Below are 23,506 nucleotides of genomic sequence, written 5' to 3' on the forward strand. Positions count from 1 at the left end.
CTGTATGATTTACTTTAAAATAGTGTTTAAAGCATGAACAAATCATGCTTATGATCTCTTCTTTCCAACGGCTTTTTGAGTAGTCACCTGAGGCTGAGCACTGAGGACAGGTCTTTACTCCGCCTCCCTCCAGAGACTGATGCCGAGTGAAGGACCTACCACAGGTGCCAGCTCAGGCCTGAGCCGGGCATAGCACATGGGGGGTAATATCTGCAGATTACTGTTCTGGGCGTTAGGACTCCTACAAAGACCCACTTCTGAATGGTCACACATGGTCTCAGGGACAGTGGCTGACTCCGGACAGATGGATGAGGTGGGAGTGAGAAGTACCGTTTTATTTTTTACCATGTATATAAGTCCCTTCTTCAAATTTTGAAAATGGAAAGAATACGTAATGCTCCCCACTGCCTGCTCCCAGGGCTAAGATCCTTTCGGGTCCATTCCACAGGCACCAGTGGAGCATCTGCCAGGTACCAGGGCCGCCTTGCCCTCCAGCTCCTTCTGCTTTCCTCCTTGGATGCTGAGCATTGCCTGTCTCTGATCTTTCGCTCAGGCAGGGCCCCTGCCAGCCCTTCCCCTCCCCATCTCCATCTCTGGGCTTCCAGGGTCACTCCCATGCGCTCCTTCTTCCTGTGGCTTCCCAGGGTCCCCATCCCAGCCCACCCCTCTCCAGGGTTCACCTGCCCTGGCGGCTGTTCCACTGTGCATGTCCTGTGGCTCCCATCCCTCCCTCCTAGTGAGGCTGGGAGCTGGAGGCAGGGCCTTGCCCAGCACAGGGCCTGAGGCACACGGTAGGTGCCCGTCAGGCTGACTGAACCAGCCGAGTCAGAGAAACCAAATCCACCTGAAAGTGTCCTCGATTTAAGAAAAGACAGGTGCACCTCATTTGCAGACCACACCATTTCCACAGGACCCAGACCTTCCTCAGCAATGGCACTGACATGCACCAGCGCCCACCAGCCCAGGAGGGGAAGCTGGGAGCCAACTGCATGGAACATGGTCACTCTGCCCTGCAGCCCTTCCTCTGTCCAGTCATAGCCACGTATTTCACATGTACCACACACATGTTCACTTGACCTCCCCTCCCCCATGCTTGCTGGTGGAATGGAAGCTTCGGAAGGCAGCCCCCGCATCTGCTTTGTTCGTTCCCCCCATCCTAGGCCCAGTGCAGAGAGTGGTACATAGAGGCTGTTCAGGAAACATCTGCTGCGGAACTAAAACGTCAGAGAGAGGGTGGGATCGCTGTGGCGGGGGTGGGATCGCTGTGGCGGGGGTGGGATCGCTGTGGAGGGGGTGGGATCGCTGTGGAGGGGGTGGGATCGCTGTGGAGGGGGTGGGATTGCTGGGGACGGGGTAGCGTGTTTTTCCACATCACTCTCGAGGCCCCTCAGGGTTCCCCTTTCCCTCCTCCTCCTCAACTTCCGGCCAGCAGCTCCCTCCCTGGCCCAGCATGGGAGGGTCAGGAATGGGGCATTTGTAAATTCCCGGGCGCCACTCTCCAAGCCCACAGGGCTCCACGTGCACTCCTCAAACCAGGCAGCTCCAGACATCATTTAGAAATCATTGCTACCTAACAGACAGAATGCTTTCCATTCACTCCTCCATCTCTTCATTGGTTGCTTCTTTTCTTCCTTTAACATAACAAAATTAACTTGAACACCTAAAGCAGCAGAAGCCGCGAGTTTCCTACCCCATCTCCCTTCTCCCCTTCTTAGGCCTCAATGCGGGTCCTATTCAGAGCTGTCTCTTTTCCAGCTGACCACGGCCACATGAGGAGGGGCCAACCAAGGAGCAGTAGGTAGATGTGGAGGAGTTTCTGGGAGGAGCCCTCTGGAAGAGCTGACTCAGCTGAGATGCATGCCCCTTTGGGATTTGAATGTGATGTCTGGTGCCTTTGCAGCCACCCTGGACCATGGAGGATCAACACCAGCATGAGGGTAAATAGCAGGAAGATAAGAGGAATCTGAATCCTTGTTGATTTTGGAACAACCATGCCAGTCCTGACTGCCTAGGCAACTATCCCAGAGAGTGGGGTGGCTCTAACATGGTATCTGGAGTCAGCCCGCCTGGGTCACATCTCAGCTCCACTAGCTCACCAGCTGTGTGACTTAGCATCTTAACTAATCTCTCTGGGCCTCCATTTCCTTAGCTGCTAAGAACATCCAATAATAGCATTTACATCTTATGTTGAAATGAATGCAGGCAAACACCACTCCTCATACGTAACACGGGTTTCGTACATGTTAATGAGCTATGGTTGTGCTGTTATTCCTATGACTTCTACTCACACACGCTGAGCCCCGATCCTGGGTGAAGCAGGGCTGTGTGGTATTTAGTCCCTGCAAGCATCTGAGCAGGCAGACATCACACACCCATTTCAAGGCTGGGACACATCAAGTGACTTCCCTGGGCTCACTTAGCCCATGGCTCTCAGCCAGGCCTGCAAGCCCACCACGCCACCTGCTCCCTGGTTTGGGAATCATGTTTTATTGATACTGAATGGGGCTTGATGTTGTTTTGCATTTTCTTACAAAACATGCTGTACCATCCTCTGCAGATTCCCAAGCAACCAAGGAAAACAAACAGCAGCTGACCCTCTCTGGAGGCCTCAGCAGGGACAGGGCCACTTCACACTGACACTAAACAGAAGGCGCCTGAGCCTCTCCCCTGCACAGGATGGGACTCGGGGTCCCACTCCCTGGACCCTGCATACCACACACAGATGGGATCTCCCTCCCTGTACATGGGGACTTCCACCCAAGACGACGAAGCCTCATATTTATATCCTCTCGGGCTGAGATTTGCCAGTTTAAACTTGTCCAGATTTGGAAGCTGTGTGTTCTGTTGCTTAGCTACCTTCATCTAAAAGCAGAATGTACAAGATCCATACATGATAGCCACTGCTTTGCCTGATCCATGCTGGCCTTGCCTGCCCCAGCCTTTGCAGGACCACCAGCACCCTCCCTTTAGGACTGAGGTTGATTTCTCCCCACAACATCCCACAGAGCCTGTTCACAGCGCTGCCTCATGAGCTCCTTTGCATTTTTGCAACAAATCTTTGAAAGTGCCCTCATGAATCTGGGTGGTCTTCTTGACCTTGGAGGCTCTGCAGTGTTCACAGGCAGACCCCTCACCACAGCGGTGAAGCAGGAGGTGGTGCTCAGGAAGAGCATCTGTGTAGAACAGACCTGATCTCCGCTTGCCCTGAGATTTCTAAACAAAAAGAGACTGGAAGCCCCAGCAACGGTACCCCTGGAGGGCTGGGAAAGTCAGTCGGATAAATGTGCAGCATCAAAAAAAGGAAGAAAATCATATAAATTGCTAAATGCCAACAGCCTCTGTTATTGGGATCTCAGAATCCAAAGAAGGCTATAGATGGCACAGTCCTGAATGCCTCAGCTGACGGGTGGCCAGTACCGGGACAGCACCGGCCCAACCAGGTGCCTCAGTTGATGGATGGCCAGTACCGGGACAGCACCGGCCCAACCAAACCACACACAGGGGTGGCAACCCGAGCTGGACCTGTGGGATCTGCAGTGTCCCAGCTCAGACTCACCTTCCCACCATTTTGTTTTCTTTTTTTTTTTTTCCTAATGACAGAGTCTCATTCTGTTGCCCAGGCTGGAGTGCAATGGCACCATCATAGCTCACTGCAGCCTCTAACTGGCTCAAACCATCCTCCCTCCCTCCTGAGCCTCCCAAGTAGCTGAGATCACAGGTATGCACCACCATGCCTAGCTGTTTTAAAATTTTTATTTTTTGTACAGATGGAATCTGGCTGTGTTGCCCAGGCTGATCTGGAAAATAGCAGGAAGATAAGAGGGAGGTGCCTCAGTCCTGTGGTCACTTGGTAACTCAGGCACCTCCCTCTTACCTGCCTGTGGGCACCCAGGTCTGGTGACCAGCCTGGGCAACATAGCAAGAGATCCTGGACTCAAGCGATTCTCCTGCCTCGGCTTTCCAAAGTTCTGGGATTGCGGGCTTGATCCACTGCGCCCAACCCCCACCATTCTCAAGAGTTCTCTTCTCTCCAGGCACAATCAGGCTCAGCAGAGGCTCCAGAACCTGCTTTACATGTGGGCTTCATTCCCCTCACAGGCCAAGCCCCCAGACGTCAAGGGGATTGAGAGCCCAAGTTCCCCGAGTGTCTCCTAAGGAGCAAAGATGGGGCAAATTCGTGATTATGGAAAGGATGAAAATGATGATGAGGATAAAAATATTGACAAAGTTGTTGCTAAAGATGATGGAAAGATAACGAGAAAGAAAAAGATGAAAATGACAAAGATGATGATAAACAAGTGGTGAAGGTGATGATGGTGATGAAGATAAAATGATGACAATGAAAAGATGCTGAAGAAGAAGAAAAGGATCTGATGAAGATAAAGTTGGTGAAGCAAAGGGAATGGTGACGCCAATACCTGGTCATGTTTAGGAGACGCCTTCCCATGTAGTTTCCCCTTCAGCCCCGCAGCAGTAGCTGCAAAATCACTGAGTACCCACAGGACTCAGCGCCATTCTAGGGACTGGAGATACCGCTGAGGGGGAGAAGCTTTTTTCTGGAGTAAGGAAAATATCTTAAAATCAATTGTGCTGATAGAAATACAACTCTATGAATATGTTGGAAGCCCTGAATTGGACGCTTAAAGTGCGTGAAGCGTATGGTGTGTGAATTACGTCTCAACAAAGCTGTTAAAACTGAAAGAGACAAATTCCCTATCCTCGTGGAGCTCAGATTTCTTCCTTTTCTTCCCGGAGAGCTTCCTGTCTGCCAGGCATGATTCCAGGCATTCTACATGTGATGCCTCATTGCATCCTTCCCATGGCCCCACAAGACAGGCTCTGTTGTAATCACACCCCTTTCACCGAGTAGGAAAGTAAGGCGTACGTCAGGAGATGACTTCCCCATGCCCACATGCTGGAAAACTGCAGAGCTGGCTGGGAACCAAGGCAGTCTGTCCATCCTGGCTTCTCAGCGGCGCACTGTGCTGCCTTCCTCAGAGCAAGGGTGGAGCTGAGAGGGCCGCACACAGGGGCAGCCCCCTCACATGTGGGAGGAAGGAGACGGGTTCACAGGGGCTCCCTAGGATACTGACAGTGGTAGCCCTGGGGGGGCTCAATTTACATCAGTTTACAGGATGACCCATTTATTTTCCCCACTAACTCAAGAGTTGAAAATCCCCTTAACCTCAGTGTAAACAAACATGTACTTCTCCAAAGACAAGTGCATAGGTGACTTCCTATCAGAGGTGGCCAGTGGGTGCTCCCGGGCCAAATATGGTCCATAGATATGTTTTCTGGGTGCACACGTTGCTTTTAAAAATCTGAAGAGGCTCTCAACATTTACATGAAGGCTATTTCACCAAAAAATCAAATCTTCAGTTTCTCTTGGAAATTCTGGCCACAATGGCCAGGGGTGATGGCCCATAGGACGTGAGTGACAGCTGCCCTCTTTTGCAGGAGTGCACACCCCCCAGGATGCCACAGCCCTGCCTGGCCCAGGCCACTTACGGAGCATTTGGGTCTGTGACTTCCACTTTGTTGAATGAGCTGTGAAGATGCCATCCCCCACCTGTCTCCTGTGGCGAGTCATGGGTTAGTATTATTGGTCTTATTCATTCCGATAAAGCTTTCTCCCTATTCCTCCTGACAAGTGCTCAGAAAGCTTTAGGAGTAGCTTGTTGTCCACCAGGGACTTCCTTCCAGTGCGGGTGAAGTGGGGGCTTCTGGAGTATCCCCACTTGAGGGCCTAAGGACCTACAGCCCAGAAACAGCCCAGGCTGGTCAGCAGCCAGAGAGCAGTGGTGTCGCCAGAAATGTATGCAGACCCTGGCCTGGATACACAGCACAGAACCAGTCTCCAAGACTGGCAATGGCAACTGAGGACCTGAGGGCTCACACTATTCACAAATACACTTCTGAATATGTTGCTTATAATCAATGTAGTAAATGGAATCATTGCTTAAATGTACCCGAAGAGCCCACTACACAAAGACAGACATTCATTCAATAAACATTTATTGTACTGAACTAAACTCTCAGGGAATTGCATCTAACCCAGTGCGCCTGCTGAGACAGTTGCATGGACGGATGGACAGATATTAGGGTACATCAAGCACAGTGAATAGGATGCCATTTAGTAAGAATTTAGTTCAACAGTGTCTCCATCCACCTCCTCATCTATCTAACTACACAACATCCAACCACTTATCCACCCATCTATCCATTCATCCAGCTGTCTCTCCATCTACCTACTCATGCATCTCATAATGCAATTACCCCACTAGCCATTCATCCGTTCAATCATCCCTCCATCCAGGTGGCCATCCATCTAACTACCCAAACACCCATCTATCCAATCATACAATCATCCATCTATCCATCTAACCAACCATCCATTCACCAGTAATTAGCTGAGAGCCTATTGTATACCAGGCATTGAGGATACAGCATTGAAGAAGTTCCTTCCTTCCTTAAAGGAAAGTCTACTGCTTAGGTAGAGGATAATTTGAACCAGAGGATGGCCATGGATGAGTTCCAGGGATTTGTGAAATAGGCTAAGGAAAAGGACTTTGAGCTGGAGAGGCTCAGGTTCATGTCCTCACTCAGCTACTCACTGACAATTCTGAGCTTCCGTTTCCTCATGTGCAAAGTGGAGACTGTGAGACCTGTCACACAGGAAGGAAATGCTGTAATGGACCCAGAGTCCCCAGCACATGCAGACTGCTCTAGAACAGGGGTTCCCAACCCCAGTACCCATCTGGGGGAACCTAGCCTGTTAGGAACCTGGCTACATAGCAGGAGGTGAGCAGTGGCAAGCAAGCATTACTGCCTTAGCTCCACCTCCTGTCAGATCAGCAGCAGCACTGGATTCTCAGCCGAGGGTGAGCTGCACCTGTGAGGGATCTGGGTTGCACACCCCTTATGAGAATCTAATGCCTGATGATCTGTCACCATTTTCCATCACCTCCTGATGGGACCAGGTAGTTGCAGGAAAACAAGCTCAGGCTCCCACTGATTCTATATTATGGTGAGTTGTATAATAATTTCATTATCTATTACAATGTAATAATAATAGACATAAACTGCACAATAAATGTAATGTGCTTGAATCATCCCCAAACCATCCTCCTCCATGGTCCATGGAAAAACTGTCTTCCATGAAACTGGTTCCCGGTACAAAAATGGTTGGGGACTGTTGCTCTAGACAATGGTGGCTATGCAAGGAGAAATTCCTGGAACCACAGGAGATGTTTGTACACCTGACATGCTTAAAACTCTCATCCAGTTCGCCAACCCATGATCCCAAAAGGTAAATGATCACAAGCCTCATCACCTGTTTTACAACCTTGGGGTTCACTATAAAACAGGAAACCCAGGCCGGGCACGGTGGCTCACGCCTGTAGTCCCAGCACTTTGGGAGGCTGAGGCAGGCGGATCACGAGGTCAAGAGATCAAGACCATCCTGGCCAACATGGTGAAACACTGTCTCTACTGAAAATACAAAAGTTAGCTGGGCGTGGTGGTACATGCCTGTAGTCCCAGCTACTCGGGAGGCTGAGGCAGAAGAATCGCTTGAACTTGGGAGGTGGAGGTTGCAGTGAGCTGAGATCATGCCACTGCAGTCCAGCCTGGAGACAGAGTGAGACTCCGTCTCAAAACAAACAAACAAAAAACCGGGAACCCAAGTACAGCTGAGTCTTTCCTGCCATAACTGCATTTCTTTCGTCTGAAGATGCCCAGCCGTTGGCATTTTGATCAAGAACGATCCTGGGCATGATGAGTTCCTTGCTCGTCTCTGCGTTTGCCTTCTCTCTGGTGACCCTTTGGAAATTGTCCCACTGGTAATCTCAGAGACTGAGCAGACAAACGTGCTTTTGAATACCAGGAAGCCAAATTCCCCCCGATGAGGCCCCTCCTCACGTGTGCACCAAACTGGGAGAACAGTCTGGGCTTTGCTCCTTGAAGACGGTTCATTAACAAGGGCCCTCTTCAAGTCGAGGGTTCTCTGGACGTCCCAGTCCAGCTTGGGTCCACAGGGACAGTCCCCAGGTCCGGCTCGTGAGACCTCGCCTCTGAAGCCGGGGAACTCAGCCCCCAGCTCCCTTCTCAGCAACGCGAGGGGATCTCACCTTCCGCTCACCTCCTGTTTTATCCAAACAGAAGCCCTTTGCCCTTGATGTGCCCAACCTAAAACCCCAAATTATTCAGCAAGGTGCAATAGCTGAGGCCCCACAGGCTTCAGAACAAGAAAAATGGGTTTCAAGCCCCCATTGTCTTCAGATGGTGCTTTTAAAAAAAGCTTAACACTGCTCCATCACCGAGAGATGGATAGGGCTAATTTCACTGGAACACACAGAAGCCTGTTCTGGTTCCTGGTGGTCAGTGAAAAACAACTCACCATTCTCTTCTGTACAAGTGTGTGAAGCTGGAAGGAAGATAGTGTAGAAGGAAATGGACCAAGGATAACAGGAAATTCAGGACCATATAGGGCTCTGAATACCCTTGACCTCAGCTAAGATCAGTGAGTCCAGCGTGGACCGGGCAGTCTCCCCTTCCAGCCCATGTGTTCCTTGGGCAATCTCAACTGCACAATCGGATATAACCACTGCCAAAAACCCCAGGGACCTGACGGCCCAGGTACTCTGTGGAAACATAACCTTGTTCCTGTGTCTGCCTTCCTTATTCTGGATTCCCTCATCACCATTGTAGACCCGCCCACCCCCAGGCTGGCAGCCCCTCCTCCCTCGCCCCCAGGCCTGCCGTTCATCCTCACTAGCTCTGCCGTCCTCTTTGCAGCCCCGCAGCCCCAGGATGGTGCTGGCTCCTGGGCCTGTCGCACGTGAGAGACCCTTGTCTGCCCACCTACCTCTGGCCTTGCTCTCCCAAACCTGCCCCACACTGCGGCAGACGGGCGTTTTCCAGACATGCCCTTGCTCCTGACCCCTCAGGGAGCCCTGGCTGCTTCTCGGGAAAGCCAGGCCTCCTCATCTGCCATTTCCCACCAGCTTTGCCGGCGCCTCCTTGGTGAGCAGGGTCCTCCCAGAACAGTATGGCAGGGCCCCATCATGCCAGTGGGCACACCCTGAAGAGGCGAACAGAACACATGAGTAAATGGCACTTTCAGTAACTGTGCAAGTGACTAAGAACACAGCAGTGGACGATGTGACACAGGGTAACAGCGAGGCTGTGCCACTGGGGGACGGTCAGGAAGGTAACATCTGAGCTGAGCCCAGGATGACAAGAGGAGTTCTGTGTGGATTGGGAACCCATAGCGGGTAGCACAGGAACCCCCACCACCTGGCCCTGCGGCCCCTCCAGCCTTCTCCCTCTGCCCTGCCACCATCACCCAGCTCTGAACCTTCTCAGCCCCCAGGGTGGTCCTGGGAAAGCGGTGCTGCTTCCAGCCTTTGAGCTCTCGCTGGCTGGTCTACCTGGGACACCCTCACCCTCCCTCCTGAAGCTGGTCCACACATCTGTGTACATCTTTTACCATACACAATGACTTATCACCTGTGAGCACATCTTTTCATCCCTGCACCCCAGCGCCTAGCACGTGCACGCTACATGAATTCGAAATCTCTGTAATTGGGGGTAAGCACCCCAAGAGATGGGCAACAACATTGGATGTGGCATGATCACCTGGGTCCATTCTGCAGGTGCAGCCTTCCCCTGCAGGTAATTTCCAGTGCTACCATCCATCCCAGCAGCCATGGATTAACCCTGAGGCAGAAGGCAAACTTTGCAACCACTTTTCAGGATGGCAATGATAACCGTGACAACAGAAACCCTCAGTGCTCGCAGCGGCTCAGCCCTGCTCTGGGAGTGACCCACGTCAGGTGTGTTCACTCCTCAGTGAAGGTCTCAGGGGATGTAGTAAGATCCTTCGCACACCATACCGAACACAGAGCTTCAGGGTTGCAGACGTCAGCGGGCAAGGGACTCAGTCCAGTGAACGTGGACCATAACCACCTCATTAATACAAACATTCACTGGAAACTGGCCTTTAGCTGTAGTATATCATCAGCTTCCTGGCCCTGTCCACAAGGTGTCAGCCAGATGCTTGGCCTCAGGCAGCAAGGTTCAGTGGTTAGGAGCAAGGGCCCTAGAGGTCACAGCCTCGCTGTTCATGAATTGTAAGACCCGGGGGCACTGCTTAGCCTCTCTGCCCGGTCTCCTCATCTGCAGAGCAGGGATGATGGTCCCTGCCCACCATTACAGGCAATCAGCACTGCGTCTACCCAGCGTCAGGACAGACCCTCTCAGATGCTGCTATTAGTGGTGTCATTATAAAGGCCGGCATTGGAAGCTGATTCTTCCCCCTTCCACGTGTCTGAAATTTACCAAAGACCATTTCTGTGGAAGTGAAAATTTCTGTCCATGCAGTTTCAGGTAAAAGCTCACAGCAGAATGAAGGCCCCAGTGAGACAGGCTGGTCCCCTGGCTGACCAGGCACGGTTTCCATCTTGCAGCCCAAACCACAGCTTCTGCGGGGACACTGTCTGTCTCCACATCTCTGTGCGTTCTGTCTCCAGGACCAAAAATAGGCCTGCCTTGCCCAAAGCACATCTAGAGGAGGAAGCATCTAAACTCGCTGCACGCTGTGTCCTGCTCCTGCAGACAGAGTGGGAGGCCACAGCCCAGGAGGACACCTGAGGGTGTAGTGTGTTCTGGAGGCCACAGAACAAAACGTACAGAGAAGCTGCTCAGAGATCCGCTAACTGCTGTGTGAACACGCTAAGTACCCCCTCCTGAAAGATGCTATTGAGCATTAATCAGCTTCTCACACACATTCCTGGGAGCAAAGAATGCCCCAAGGGGAGCGACAATAGAAGGTTTGTGCATGACTTAGGAGATGCCTAACCTATTCCTCGCTCTTCGGGCAAAATTACACAACAGTCACGAATGGGAATGACACTCACGCCCCATGAACAGCAACGCACCTGCACTCCCCGGCCCACTAGCATCGTGACCGCTGTTCATGCAGCAGCACTCACTTCATCCCGCCCCAAGGCCTGCCGCTGGCCTCTGCTCGCCCAGGAGTGCATCCAGCCCCGACTGTGACAGCAGCAGCTCTGGACCCCAGCACCCCTGCTGAAAAAGTGCTTTTACGACTTTCTTCAGGGACCAACATGGAATCTTCCAGCAGGCCCTGAGGCGGGTACTGCCACCATCCCCATTTCACAAACAAGGAGAGAGATTTTGAGACACTGGTGCTGGCCTATCTCACGCAGCCGAGACAGGGACAGCTGGGGTTCTAGCCCACCTGCTGCGCTGCTCCAGAGCCCTTGCTGGGCAGCGTCTCTTTCTATGTGTTCCCCCTGAGGATGTCCAACTCCCTACTGCTCCATGCTGGGTTGACATTCTGCACTGCTTCCCCCCGCTCCAGAGACAGAGTCTTGCTCTGTCATCCAGGCTGGAGTACAATGGCACGATCTTGGCTCACTGCAAACTCCACCTCCTGGGTTCAAGCAATTCTCCTGCCTCAGGAGAATTTTCACCCCTCTCTGTGTAGGAGCTCAGCTTACATTTAAAACTCATGTAGATGCTTGGACTACAGGCACCTGCCACCACACCTGGCTAATTGTTGTATTTTTAGTAGAGACAGGGTTTCACCATATTGGCCAGGCTAGTCTTGAACTCCTGACCTCAAGTGATCTGCCTGCCTCGGCCTCCCAAAGTGCTGGGATGACAGGCGTGAGCCACTGTGCCCGGCCAACATTCTGCACTGCTTTAGAGCAAATGTGAAGTCCTTTGCCTGAGAAGCTTGGGATGTTGCCTGGTTGCCAGCAGATACCCTGATCAAAGCCAAACCAATATATGAAAATTCAAAGCCACGTCTAAGATAAACAGGGAGCCACAGTGCTTTTGTGTCTAGAATGCTTCTCCCGGGCCCAGGCCTGGGGCTCTAACAAACGGCCCATCACACCGCACAGCAGCTTCTGCAAAGCTGCGTGGCCCCGGGCCAGTTCCCTTCTCACTAAGTCTTAATTTTTTCATCTGTAAAATGGGGATGATAGTAACACCTGCTTGACTGGGTTACTGTGAAGATGATGTAAATGAAAGAAAGGAAGGCAGCACACGATCGGCACCCATGCTGAAAGCCGGCAGCAGGTCCTTCCCACTGCTCTGAGATGGTGGCTGTAGACAGGATGGAGGCAACAGAGCCCGTGCGTCTGTGCCTAATTTCCAGGGCACACCTACCGTGCAGGAACTGTGGGCCTCCATACTCTGCTGATGCATCTACACAAGTTTTAAAGGTAAGCTGAGCTCCTACACAGAGAGGGGTGAAAATCAGCATATTGCTTCACTCTTTCAAACGGGACCCTGACTTTCCTGGGGATCCCAGACCAAGCACACGGATGTGTTCTGGGGTAGCCGTGGGGAACAGTGACTGCTTCACCAGGAAAAGGCCCCAGAGCACTCAGAAGATAAAATATGAAGGTTCTGGAAATTAAAAAAAAGGAAATGGCAAATGTTCTTTGGGATACAGTAGACGGCACGTTGCCATGGCAACCAGAGGCTGAATTACTTAGCAAGAGACGGTGGAGGAATCTCTGAAAGGAGGCAGAGCAGAGACAAAGGAGACCAATTAAGCCACTGCTGTAGGGAAAACAAACGGAGCCTCCAGGAAGCCGTGTCTGACCTCCTGGGAGGCAACTCCTCTGCTGCTGTTTTCTCTGTGTCTAATTCCGGGTTTTTAAACATGGTGACAAGTATCCAGGGAGCTACTACATTCCAGTCCAAGGTTTAAAATTCGTTCCAGATTCAGTAAGTAGTGAAGTAAAAACAAGCCACAGGGCCCATGGCTTTGGTACTCCTTACGTAGGGGGGCGTTTGGGGTATCCCCAGCAGCCCAACCTTCTCCCAACCTCCCTCTCCACCTTCACAGTCGGGGTGGGGACCCCAGGCTTCTCTCATTCCAAGCACCACCATAATTTTTGTTGGTTTTTGAATCACATGTACTATCATCCATTACTTACCTTTTTTTTTGTTTAGGTCAATTCACTTAATATTTTAATTTGAAAGAACTTGGTTTGATTATCAAATAGAAAACCATTATTAACTGGCACAGGTAAAGGCAACCACAGATAACAGAAGTGAATAAAATTCTATTGACCTCCAGGCTGGGAAGGATTTTTAAACACGGTACAAACAGTGCGAACCATAAAGCACATCAGGGGTCAGCAAAGCGCCAGTTGGACCCAATGGACTGCTGGCTATTTTTGTAAATAAAGTTTTATTGACACACAGACGTGCCCCTTCAGCCTCAGATTGTCTACAGCTGCTCATTACCACAGCGGCCGAACTGAGTAGGGGTGGCGGAGACAGCCTGAGTCATAAACCTCAAAATTCTGACAACTTGGTCTTCACAGAAAAAGGCTGTGAACTCTTGAAGTTTATGATTGGCAATCTGACAGCCTTAAAAATCAAAACTTCTGTACCTCAAAGAAAAGTATTTTAAAACTGAAATACAAGCCCCAAACAGAGAAAAGAATCATGTAACTCAAAACGGGGAAGGATTAGAAGCCACAGCTTCAAACGTAAACTCCTAAAAATCATTAAGATCACGAGGTCAGGAGTTCGAGACCATCCTGGCTAACATGGTGAAACCCCGTCTCTACTAAAATCACAAAAAATTAGCCGGGCGTGGTGGCGTGCGCCTGTAGTCCCAGCTACTTGGGAAACTGAGGCAGGAGAATGGCGTGAACCCGGGAGGCGGAGCGGAGCTTGCAGTGAGCCGAGATTGTGCCACTGCACTCCAGCCTGGGTGACAGAGCGAGACTCCGTCTCAAAAAAAAAAAAAAAAAAAAAAAAAAGAAAAGAAAAAGAAAACTTCAGGCAAAGTCCATAAATCAAAGAAGAAACCAAAAAAGCTGATAAATGCTGAAAATAATGCTCAAACTCACTGGAATTCAGAGAAACGGAAAACCAAGCCTTGGGAACACACGTCCCATCACTGAGACTCGCCGAAATGAAAGCCTGGTATGACCACACCGTGGTGCAGAGGCCAAGCAGCACGGCTTTCCCAGCCGCTGGTAGAAATGCAGCCTGCACCGGCGCCCCAAGCACAACTCCGCCGCACCTGGAAGGGAAGGACCTCGTGCTCTACGCACAGCCCCGCCCCGGGCCGGCCTCACCTGCTCACGTTCACAGCCCTCCACTGTGAAAACACTCAAGTAAGGATTTTGGTGGGAGTTGGGAACATTGGGGCCCAAGCTCCCCAGCGGAGACCAGAAACAACCCTTCCTAGAAATGAAGAGCCCCATTGCTCAGAGGAAAATCTGCCCAGAGCGGGAGTCCAACCTTCAGATCATGGATTCTCACCCAGGGACCATTCTGTTGTCTCTGGCCTCAGGGGACGTTGGGCGGTGTCTGGGACACATTTGGTGGTCAGAAGTGGAGGGTGTACTACGAGTATCTAGTGGAAGGTGGGAGGAATGCTGCTCACACACTACACACACGGGACGGCCCCTCCACGGAGAACCATCTGGGCCCAAACGTCAAGGGTTCCCAGGCTGGAGACCCTGCTGCAGACCCTCGCTTCTCAAAGTGTGACCTGCGGCCCAGCAGCCAGCAGCGTCAGCAGCCCCAGAAGCTTGCTAGAAATGCAGACTCTCAGACCTCCCTACACCCGCACCATCAGAACCTGCATTTTCCCAGGGTCTCCAGTGACTCGGGGCATGGGGACAGCAAGGGTGAAGAGCAAATCAACAGAGGCAGTGGCGCTCCCAGAACTGATTCCCCTCACCCCTGGGGCACTGTCTCTCCCTCCAGGGAAGGGTCGGCTTTTGAGGTTTAAAGAGGGAAGGAGCGGACTAGGGGCTGTCCAGGGTACTGTCTGCCAGGCCCAACCCTGCACAGACCGGCTCACACCTCACAAGGATGGGCAGGAGATGCAGACTGTGGCTGCTGGGATGGTGTGCACGAGCTTTATCAGAATTTCCTCTCCTACCTCACACGGGACAGGTTAGCCTGCCATCTGGCCCGGTGAAAGAGGAAACAGAGGCCCACTCTGCCAGAATGGAATGACTTTCCTCTGAAAGCCCACCGATGCCTGCTCAGTGGCTCTTGGCACCTTTGGGCAGTGTCAATGGGTGCAAACTGGGGTACGCAGCAAGCTCTGAGGGGTTCTGAACTCCAGTGGCTCTGGAATGTGGAAAGCAACTAGGCAGGTGCCCAACCCTGGAACGCCACAAAGGTCAGCTCCACCTGGCTCATGGCAGCCTTGCCTTCCAAAAGAAGGTCCCCATTCTGTCTCAGGGGCATGACTGGATCCCTACAGACCTCAACCAGCAAGACGCAGCAGCTCCACTCTGTCCTGCCCCATGAGACAGTCCATCTCCAGCCCAGCAGACCACAGGGACCACCCAGGGAACCCTTCAGGGGTGCAACACAGAAGGTGCCCACCCGTGGCTCTGGGTCACAGCCAGATGGCAGATGGGTGGACTTGGTGCACACATTGTCCAGAAAATGATGTGTATGTAGATAGACAAGTATGTGTATATATGCAGACATGCACCTCATGACATTTCAATGATATACGACATCTACGACACACATACAACAGTTGTCCCAGAAGATGAAAAAATGGAGCTGTAAAATTCCTAATGCCTAGTGACATTGGTGCTGTCATATAACACCTTGGGGTAACGCGTTCCTAACATGTCTGTGGCGATGCTGGTGTAAAAAACCCTACCACGCTGCCAAGTCCTCTAAAAGTCTAGTGCGTGTAACCATGCAGTACATCACACTTGATCATGATATTCAGTGACTGTGTTACTGCTTTATGTATTCACTATAATTTTAATGAATATTTTAGAGTGTACTCCTTCTACTTATTAAAAAAAAGTTAACTGTAAAGCAGCCTCCAGCAGGTCCCTCAGAAGGAATCCGGAAGGCACGGTTCTCATAGGAGATGACAGCCCTATGCACGTTATTGCCCCTGAAGACCTTTCAGGGGGATGAGCTGTGGAGGAGGAAGACGACAGTGATATTGATGGTTCTGACCCTGTGCAGGCCTAGGCTAATGTGGCATTTGTGTTTTAAATTTTTTTTTTTTTTTTGAGACGGAGTCTCGCTCTGTCGCCCAGGCTGGAGTGCAGTGGCCGGATCTCAGCTCACTGCAAGCTCCGCCTCCCGGGTTTACACCATTCTCCTGCCTCAGCCTCCGGAGCAGCTGGGACTACAGGCGCCCGTCACCTCGCCTGGCAATTTTTTGTATTTTTTAGTAGAGACGGGGTTTCACCGTGTTAGCCAGGATGGTCTCGATCTCTTGACCTCGTGATCCGCCCGTCTCGGCCGCCCAAAGTGCTGGGATTACAGGCTTGAGCCACCGTGCCCGGCCTTGTGTTTTAATTTTTAATGAAACATTTAAAAAGTAAAACATAAAATCGAAAAGTATAAAAAGCTTATAGAATAAGGGTAAGGAGAAATTATTTTTATGCAGCTATATAATTTGTGTTTTGTGCTAAGTGCTGTTATAAGAGTCCAAAAGTTAAAAGTTGTTCCAGTAAAAAGTTACAGTAAGCTAAGGTTAACTTATTATTGAAGAAAATATGTTTCTATAAATGTAGCATAGCCTAAGTGTGCAGTGATTCTGAAGTCTGCAGTGGTGCACAGTCACGCGCTAGCCTTTCCGTTGGCTCACCACTCACTCGGGACTCACCCAGAGCAACTTCCAGGCCTGCAAGCTCCATTCATGGTAAGTGCTCTATACAGAGGGAACTTTTTAGTATTTTGTATGTCATATTTTAATGTACGTTTTCTGTGAGAAATGTTTCGATACGATGATGTGCTAGAATTGCCTGCAGTATTCAGTAGAGTCATGTGCTGTACGGGTTTGGAGCCCCGGAACCATCAGCTACAGCACGTAGTCAGATGTGCAGCAGACCGCACCCTCTGGGTTTGTGTAGTGCGCTCTGTGATGTTCCCACGACAACAAAATCTCCTAATGACGCATTTCTGAGGATGTATCCTGTCATTAAATGACACGTGACTGCATAACTGCGTGTGTGTGGGTGGGAGGGGAAGGGAGATAGCTTTACTTGACAAACTTAGAAGATCTGGCAACACTGGATCCACCTTCTTGCAGGAAAATGATCAGATAGAGGTGAACAGAGACGTCCCCGGTCTCTAACACTGACAAGCCATGTCCTCATCAGTTTGGCCCAGTCCTTGCCTGGCTCCTACAGGCCAGTGGAGCAGTTCACCCTCCAGGAGGCATTTGATGATGTCCAGGGACAGTTTTGGTTGTCACAGGAAGTGTCGTGTGTAGAGGCCAAGAATGATGCTAAACATCTGAGCGTGCACGGGACAGCCCCCACAGGAAAGGGCCCCCACATGGCCCCTAACGTCAACGGTGGCGGGGTCAAGAGACCTGCTACAGACGGTGGGTTGTGCGCCCCGGCCTGGCACACCCAGCATGCGGGATCTCAGAGGGGCTCAGCCTGCAAGGCCAGAGCACAGGCCCGACTGTGCCCGCACGCTGCCACTTACTTGGAGAGCTTCATCTCGATCTGCTGCCGGATCTCCTGTCTTTCTTCATCAGTCCTTCGGGGGAAAATGTTCCGGTCTTCCAGTTCCTGTTTGCTTGGCCGGTTCCTTAGCTTCACGGCCAGGAGCTCCTTCTTGCATTTCCGTGGCAGTGTTCCTAAGAGCCCCATCCAGGGCAAGAGGAGAGAAGGAAACAAAGGAGACAGGTCTCAATGGAGGGCTGGCTTGTCAATGGAGCTGCCCACCTGCCAGAGGAAGGACTCCGGACCAGGGCGATGGTGGCTAGAACCGAGAGGACACACGCTCACCAGCTTGCGGCACTTTCCAGTGGAACGGTGGGCAACACAGGGGCAAGGTGATGCCACCATCTCTGTCCACTAAGCCGCCTAACTCATGGGTTTCCAGGTACAGTCCAGGTTGACACCTGCTGTCCCAGATGATTACTAATAGCAGTCACGTTTTTCTTTCAAAAATATCTGAGTTTGGCCCAAAAATGACACAGTGACTTTCCCCATGGTGGCCGCTGCCCCCACCCAGCTCCACATGGTCTCTGCACTTTCTCCCTGTCCGCTGTCCCCCCAGCCACATGGCTCTTCCTTCAGTTTCTAGATGTCCCACCTTAGGGTCTCCGTGTCATCTCCTTCCTCTGCCTGCCACACGGCTGTGCCGGGACCATCCAGGGCTGGACCCAGCTTCTCAGAAACCCCCTGAGCCTCCAATCACCACCACTCCACTTATCTTAATCCCCCCAACCAACTGGTGTCTTTCCAGTTTGCTTATCATCTGTCTCCTGCACAGACTTTAAGCGACAGCCTTTCCCCCGCCACCACGTCCTAACAGGGTGTGGAGACGGTGGATCATCGGTGAACACTGCTGCGTGAACCGAAGGGTGGGCTGACTCCAGGTCTGCTGGGCCAGCCTTTGTGTTCTATTCTATGTGTGTCTGAAATCAGCTGAGTGAAGTTAACAGCATGAGAGGAAGGTATTAGGGAATGGAATATTCATATTTACTCAGGAGTAGAGATGGGGTTTAGCTCTTTCACAGGCAGAGAGGGTCATTCCTTAGCGTACTAGGAAATGTGGGTGCCGGTTAATTGAGCTTTCCCAACAACACAGTCCCCACCTGCCCTGCCACTGCAGGTGCTGCTGCCTGCAAGTAACTCCAAAGTATCACATACAATGTAGGTTGCAGTTTTGCAGTTTGTGCTTTTGCAGTTTTCTTGGGCCAGGATTTAATTCCTGGGGGCTGAAGTCATTATCCAACAGGGTCGCTTCCATAGATGAAGGCAGGTTTTACTTCTTAAGAAACATGGTACACAAAAGGAAGTCAACTCCTAGTGTGCAGACGGGAACGCAAAGCAAGAAAGTCAGTTGAACAACATGGTCGTTTCACAGAAGTTTGGGATACAAAAAGTGGAACTCAGCCAAGTCTTGAATTTCTAACATGCCATTGTTTGCCATGTGTTTTAGAGAGAAAATAACAACTCTGAAAATCATTTCAGCAAGGGCTCTGGCCCCACTTTGTTTTAATAGCTTTATAAATGACTGCAGTCTTGTATTTATAGTCTCCTCAGGAGCCTGGAGGAGTCACAGGCATTTTTCAGTTGGCCTTTACCGCATGTTATGAGAGACACTGGATGCTACGGTGACATTCATGAATGCAGAACTCTCAAAGGTCTCGGGACAGATTCCTTCATAATGCAGAGGGTCTAATACAGGAAAAAGGAACTGCCGTTTTCAGAGAACTATAATATGCTTAAACATAAAACCATACTGAATGTGGTTTAATCTTTTCAGTTTTTGATGAAGCAAGTCCCTAAGCCCACTGCAAATGTCTCAGGCTTATCATCACATACTTTTAATCATATTTGTTCTTAACTGAGAAAAAGTTCCCTTCTTTGCAGATTTCTAGACATAAATGAAAACTCACTCTGTGTGAAATCTGTGCTAGGAGCAAGTCATTCTCATTGACTTATTAATCCAGCCTCTATGAACACAGCAAGGACACACAGTAGGACCACAACAAAAACTTATTGATCTGACTGATCCTCACCAAGGTATCAGAAGGTTACCAGGTTTTGCTACTTAAAAGCCAAAAGAGGAAATTTCCAAAAGACATAGCTTAAAATGAGGACTTTTCCTGGATTTGAATGACCCTTCTACCCACTGATTGAATTAATCTAAATAAGCATGTCTTCCCCAAGCAGGCTCCCTAGCACGGAGCAAGAGGTAGAAGCTGAGAAACAGGTGCAGGGATGGAGGAAGACCTTTCAGTCTAGATTGTGGGACAGACATCACCCTCCCCAAACGCCCCCAAACACACTTGCTTTCTCCTATCCTTTGATCTGGAAATCCCACTTCTAGGAGTCGTCTCCTAAAATGATTGGGACAAGCACACAAAAAGTACATAAAAGGGCCGGGCACGGTGGCTCACACCTGTACTCCCAGCATGTTGGGAGGCCGAGGCGGGCGGATCACCTGAGGTTGGGAGTTTGAGATCAACCTGACCAACATGGAGAAACCCCGTCTCTACTAAAAATATAAAAAATTAGCCAGGCATGGTGGCGCATGCCTGTAATCCCAGCTACTCAGGAGGCTGAGGCAAGAGAATCGCTTGAACCTGGGAGGTAGAGGTTGCAGTGAGCCAAGATCGTACCATTGCACTTCAGCCTGGGCAACAAGAGCAAAACTCTGTCTCAAAAAAAAAAAAAAAAAAAAAAAAAAAAGGACATAAAAGGATGTTCATCCCGGACTTCTTCATAAAAGAAATTGAACACAACGTAAACATCCAGTAAGAGGATATATGTTAAATTACGATGCATCTGTTTCATCTGAATATTGTGTGCCTATTAAAAATGGCAGTGTATATGTTACAGAATGACAAAAGATAGCTACTATATATTGCTAAGGAAAGCAAATGACAGAAAGTATGCATATTATATGTAGAAATATTTGTGTGTATGTGTCCAAGTTTGTAAATATATGTTATAATAAATTGGCATATAAAAGCCAAGAATTGATCATTTTATTTAATTTTGGTTACTGTATTTTATTTTTTTAAATACAGTTTCCTTATTAAAAAAAGAAGTCACTGCTTAGAAAGAACAATGTTAAATAACATCACAGAAAATGGCAAAAAAAAAAAAATCCTTTGTAAACACAAAAAGAAAACTGGCAAAAAAGATTGCAGTCAACTTTTTCACAACTCTGGAAATTAAGCACACATGTTTACAGCATAACAAGGAATGTTTATTCCAGAAAAATTGGCTGAATTTTGAAAAAAATGTTTCACCTTTTCCAGTCCTGTGCCCCATTATTCAGCTCTGCAATAGCCTTGCCATGTGACAGTCTGCACTTGTGGTAGAGACCAGCTGCCTGGCAGCCACCGAGGGAAAAGAAAGGGGCTAGAGCTCTTCAAAGACTCATTCCCCACCACCCCCCCACAAACTGTCATCATTTGACCCATCTTGTGTTTCCTGGAATACCACTTCTGTAAGGGTGTCTGTACTGGACTCGATCCAGAGCTTACCCAGTGCAAAAAGCCTTTTTCTCAGGGGGGTTTGAAAATAATACAGCATTGTCTTTCCAAGTACACAGTTTTCATTTATCTTCACACCAGACCTGTTCAGTAATACCCTATGGAGCTCTTTATTAGCAAAACTCAATAAAAATCCATGCATTGTGCAAGAAATTAAACTAAAAAGTAAAACCCTGATATTACCAGCTCTAGGCCAACTCCAGCAAATGTGGTGGGCGGGGGCATCTTTCCAATTCACAACTGATAGGGTTTAGGAGGAAGGATGGGCAAATGCTGGCTCCTTCTCTCCAGGTACCAGAGGAGCACAGATAGCTGCTAAGTGGCACCGCTCTCAGCTCCACCTCACCAAGCAGGAGCTACCTTCCACACTCCCCGCACACAGACACAAACACATGTGGGGCTCAGGATATTCCCCTAGCCCCGATCTCATCAGGTCCCATCTTCCATCCCAGTGGAGCAAAGGATGCTCAGGAGAATCCCACACTCTGTACTCAAGCATACAGAAGCATGGACACTGTCGGTCACTCCCTTCTTTGTGAAAGGCTCTCTTCTCTCTCCTTCCAGGTCTCTGCCCTAGCCTGCTATCCTCCTGCTTCAATGATCATGTCTCAGTTTACTTTGCTGGCTTTTCATCATCTCCCCCACCTCCAGATGTGGGTGTGCCCAGGACCCAATCCTCAAACCCCTTCACTCTCTGTCCACATTTGCTTCCTATATGACCTCCTGTGTCCCATGACACTAAGAACCAACTGCTACTGGCTATAGATTTCCATCCCCGGACACCACCTCCCTCCTGAACTCCAGGCTTGCACATTCAGCTTTCTTCACCATGCCTTCCCCAGATCTCTAGCAGGCATCTCAAACTTAGCATGTACAAAACTAAGCAGGACCTCCCGCTCTCCTGTTGAAGCACACAGTGGTTAAGAGGCAGAACCAGGATGTAAACCAAGGCCTGACCCCAGCGACCACACTCCCAACCTGACATTCATGGATCTGCTCAGTTCAATGAGGCACCTGTCCATAATGGACCTCTCCCATACCTGGCACCAAAGAGCAAAGATGAGGAAGACGCCGCATACGCCCCCTGAGCTTGGTCAGGTGAGGGAAGGAAAGGTAAAACCGGCATTTATCATGTTCTTAAGCACATTATGTGTGTTTCTATTTGTGCACTGTCACAACATATTCTAATTATTTGTGTGGCTCTTTCCCTAACCATAGTCATTATATGAGCTTAAAACATTTTCACTCCATGGAGAAGAACAAATATGGTGAGTTTATCTACAGCAAGGATTATACCTTGTTCACTGTTGCCATATACAAACTCAAAAGCTGTGGAATGATCTGGTGCAAGAGAAAACAAATAAGCCACATGAGGAAGGTAGTGTGCCAGAAAGGGATTTCTGAAGGAAGTAGCCTCTAAGCTGAAGCCTCAAAGGTAAGTGGGGTTCCCATCTAGGGACACCCAATAGCAGAGCCTAACTTTGTTCTCTAGAAGGAATGTGCTGTGAAAACTTGTCTCAGTCTTCAAAGTAAAAAGGTATGATATTAACTTCTGCTTCTGACCAAGGCAGAAAAACATGGACTGAACTGTCTTTCTCACTCAAACCTCAAACACGAAGTCAAAATATATAAAACAGTAGTTTTCAATGTGGTAGAAATCAGCAACAAAAGACAGTGATCCTTGAGAAATGAGAATCAAATGGAGTAGCCCCATGACTGGCCAGCTACTGCCTCTAGAGGGTTGCCAGGCCACAATCTAGGGAGGGGGAACCCACAAAGAACCTGGAAAATTCTCAGAGTTGAGAAGATGAACCTGAGATGCCAAGGGGATCAGGGCAGCCAGAGTTAGCATGAAAGGGACCTGGAGAGGAGAGAGTTGCATAGAAAGAAGACCCAAAGATCTGCAGAGGGTCCCTTGAACCTTCAGTGGATTAATATGTGCCTCTGAGAAAAGAATCCTCTGAAATGATGAGGTAGCAGTGCCCAGTGAACACATGGCACTGGACAGAGGGCCGGTTCCCATCAGCCAGACAGAAAACTTCATGATGTATGGACATTGAATAGAGTACACCGGGGGTTCTGCCTCTGGAATGGGAGTTAGCCATTGAGCTAACTCAATAATTGAGCACAGCTCTGGTTCTATCTAACAAATGTTAAAGTAAAACCTGGGAGGAATTAGACTATTTTCAAGTAACTTAACTGCTTCCCAAAACAAAACTCAAGAGTATTTATAGGAATACAGAAAACATCCAACACCCAAGAAGGTAAAATTCACATGTGTCATCCAATAAAAAATTACCATGCCTGCAAAGAAGCAGGAAAAGGCTCAGTGAACTTTATGCATGAAACATAAAGAAAACTGTGTCTGGGCCATGGTAATCAAAATCTATAACCATGAGAAAATATTAAAAGTGTACAGAAATAAAAAGACATTTTCTGTATTCTCTGTATAGAGTAACAAAGAGAATGACAGCA

The 23,506-nt window shown here is 49.6% G+C and overlaps 1 protein-coding gene across 3 annotated transcripts in view; it reads right to left on the minus strand.

Annotated features, from left to right (window-relative positions):
• PHACTR3 (phosphatase and actin regulator 3) overlaps positions 1-23,506 on the minus strand; it is a 275,725-nt gene that overhangs the window by 24,591 nt on the left and 227,628 nt on the right. For all 3 annotated transcript variants that reach the window (XM_008012500.3, XM_008012491.3, XM_008012529.3), the window contains one exon: positions 17,497-17,650. In XM_008012500.3, coding sequence (XP_008010691.2) covers positions 17,497-17,650 — 154 coding nt within the window. The remainder of the gene's footprint in view (positions 1-17,496; positions 17,651-23,506) is intronic.

The sequence above is a fragment of the Chlorocebus sabaeus genome, chromosome 2 (assembly GCF_047675955.1).
Source record: "Chlorocebus sabaeus isolate Y175 chromosome 2, mChlSab1.0.hap1, whole genome shotgun sequence".
NCBI lineage: Eukaryota > Metazoa > Chordata > Mammalia > Primates > Cercopithecidae > Chlorocebus > Chlorocebus sabaeus.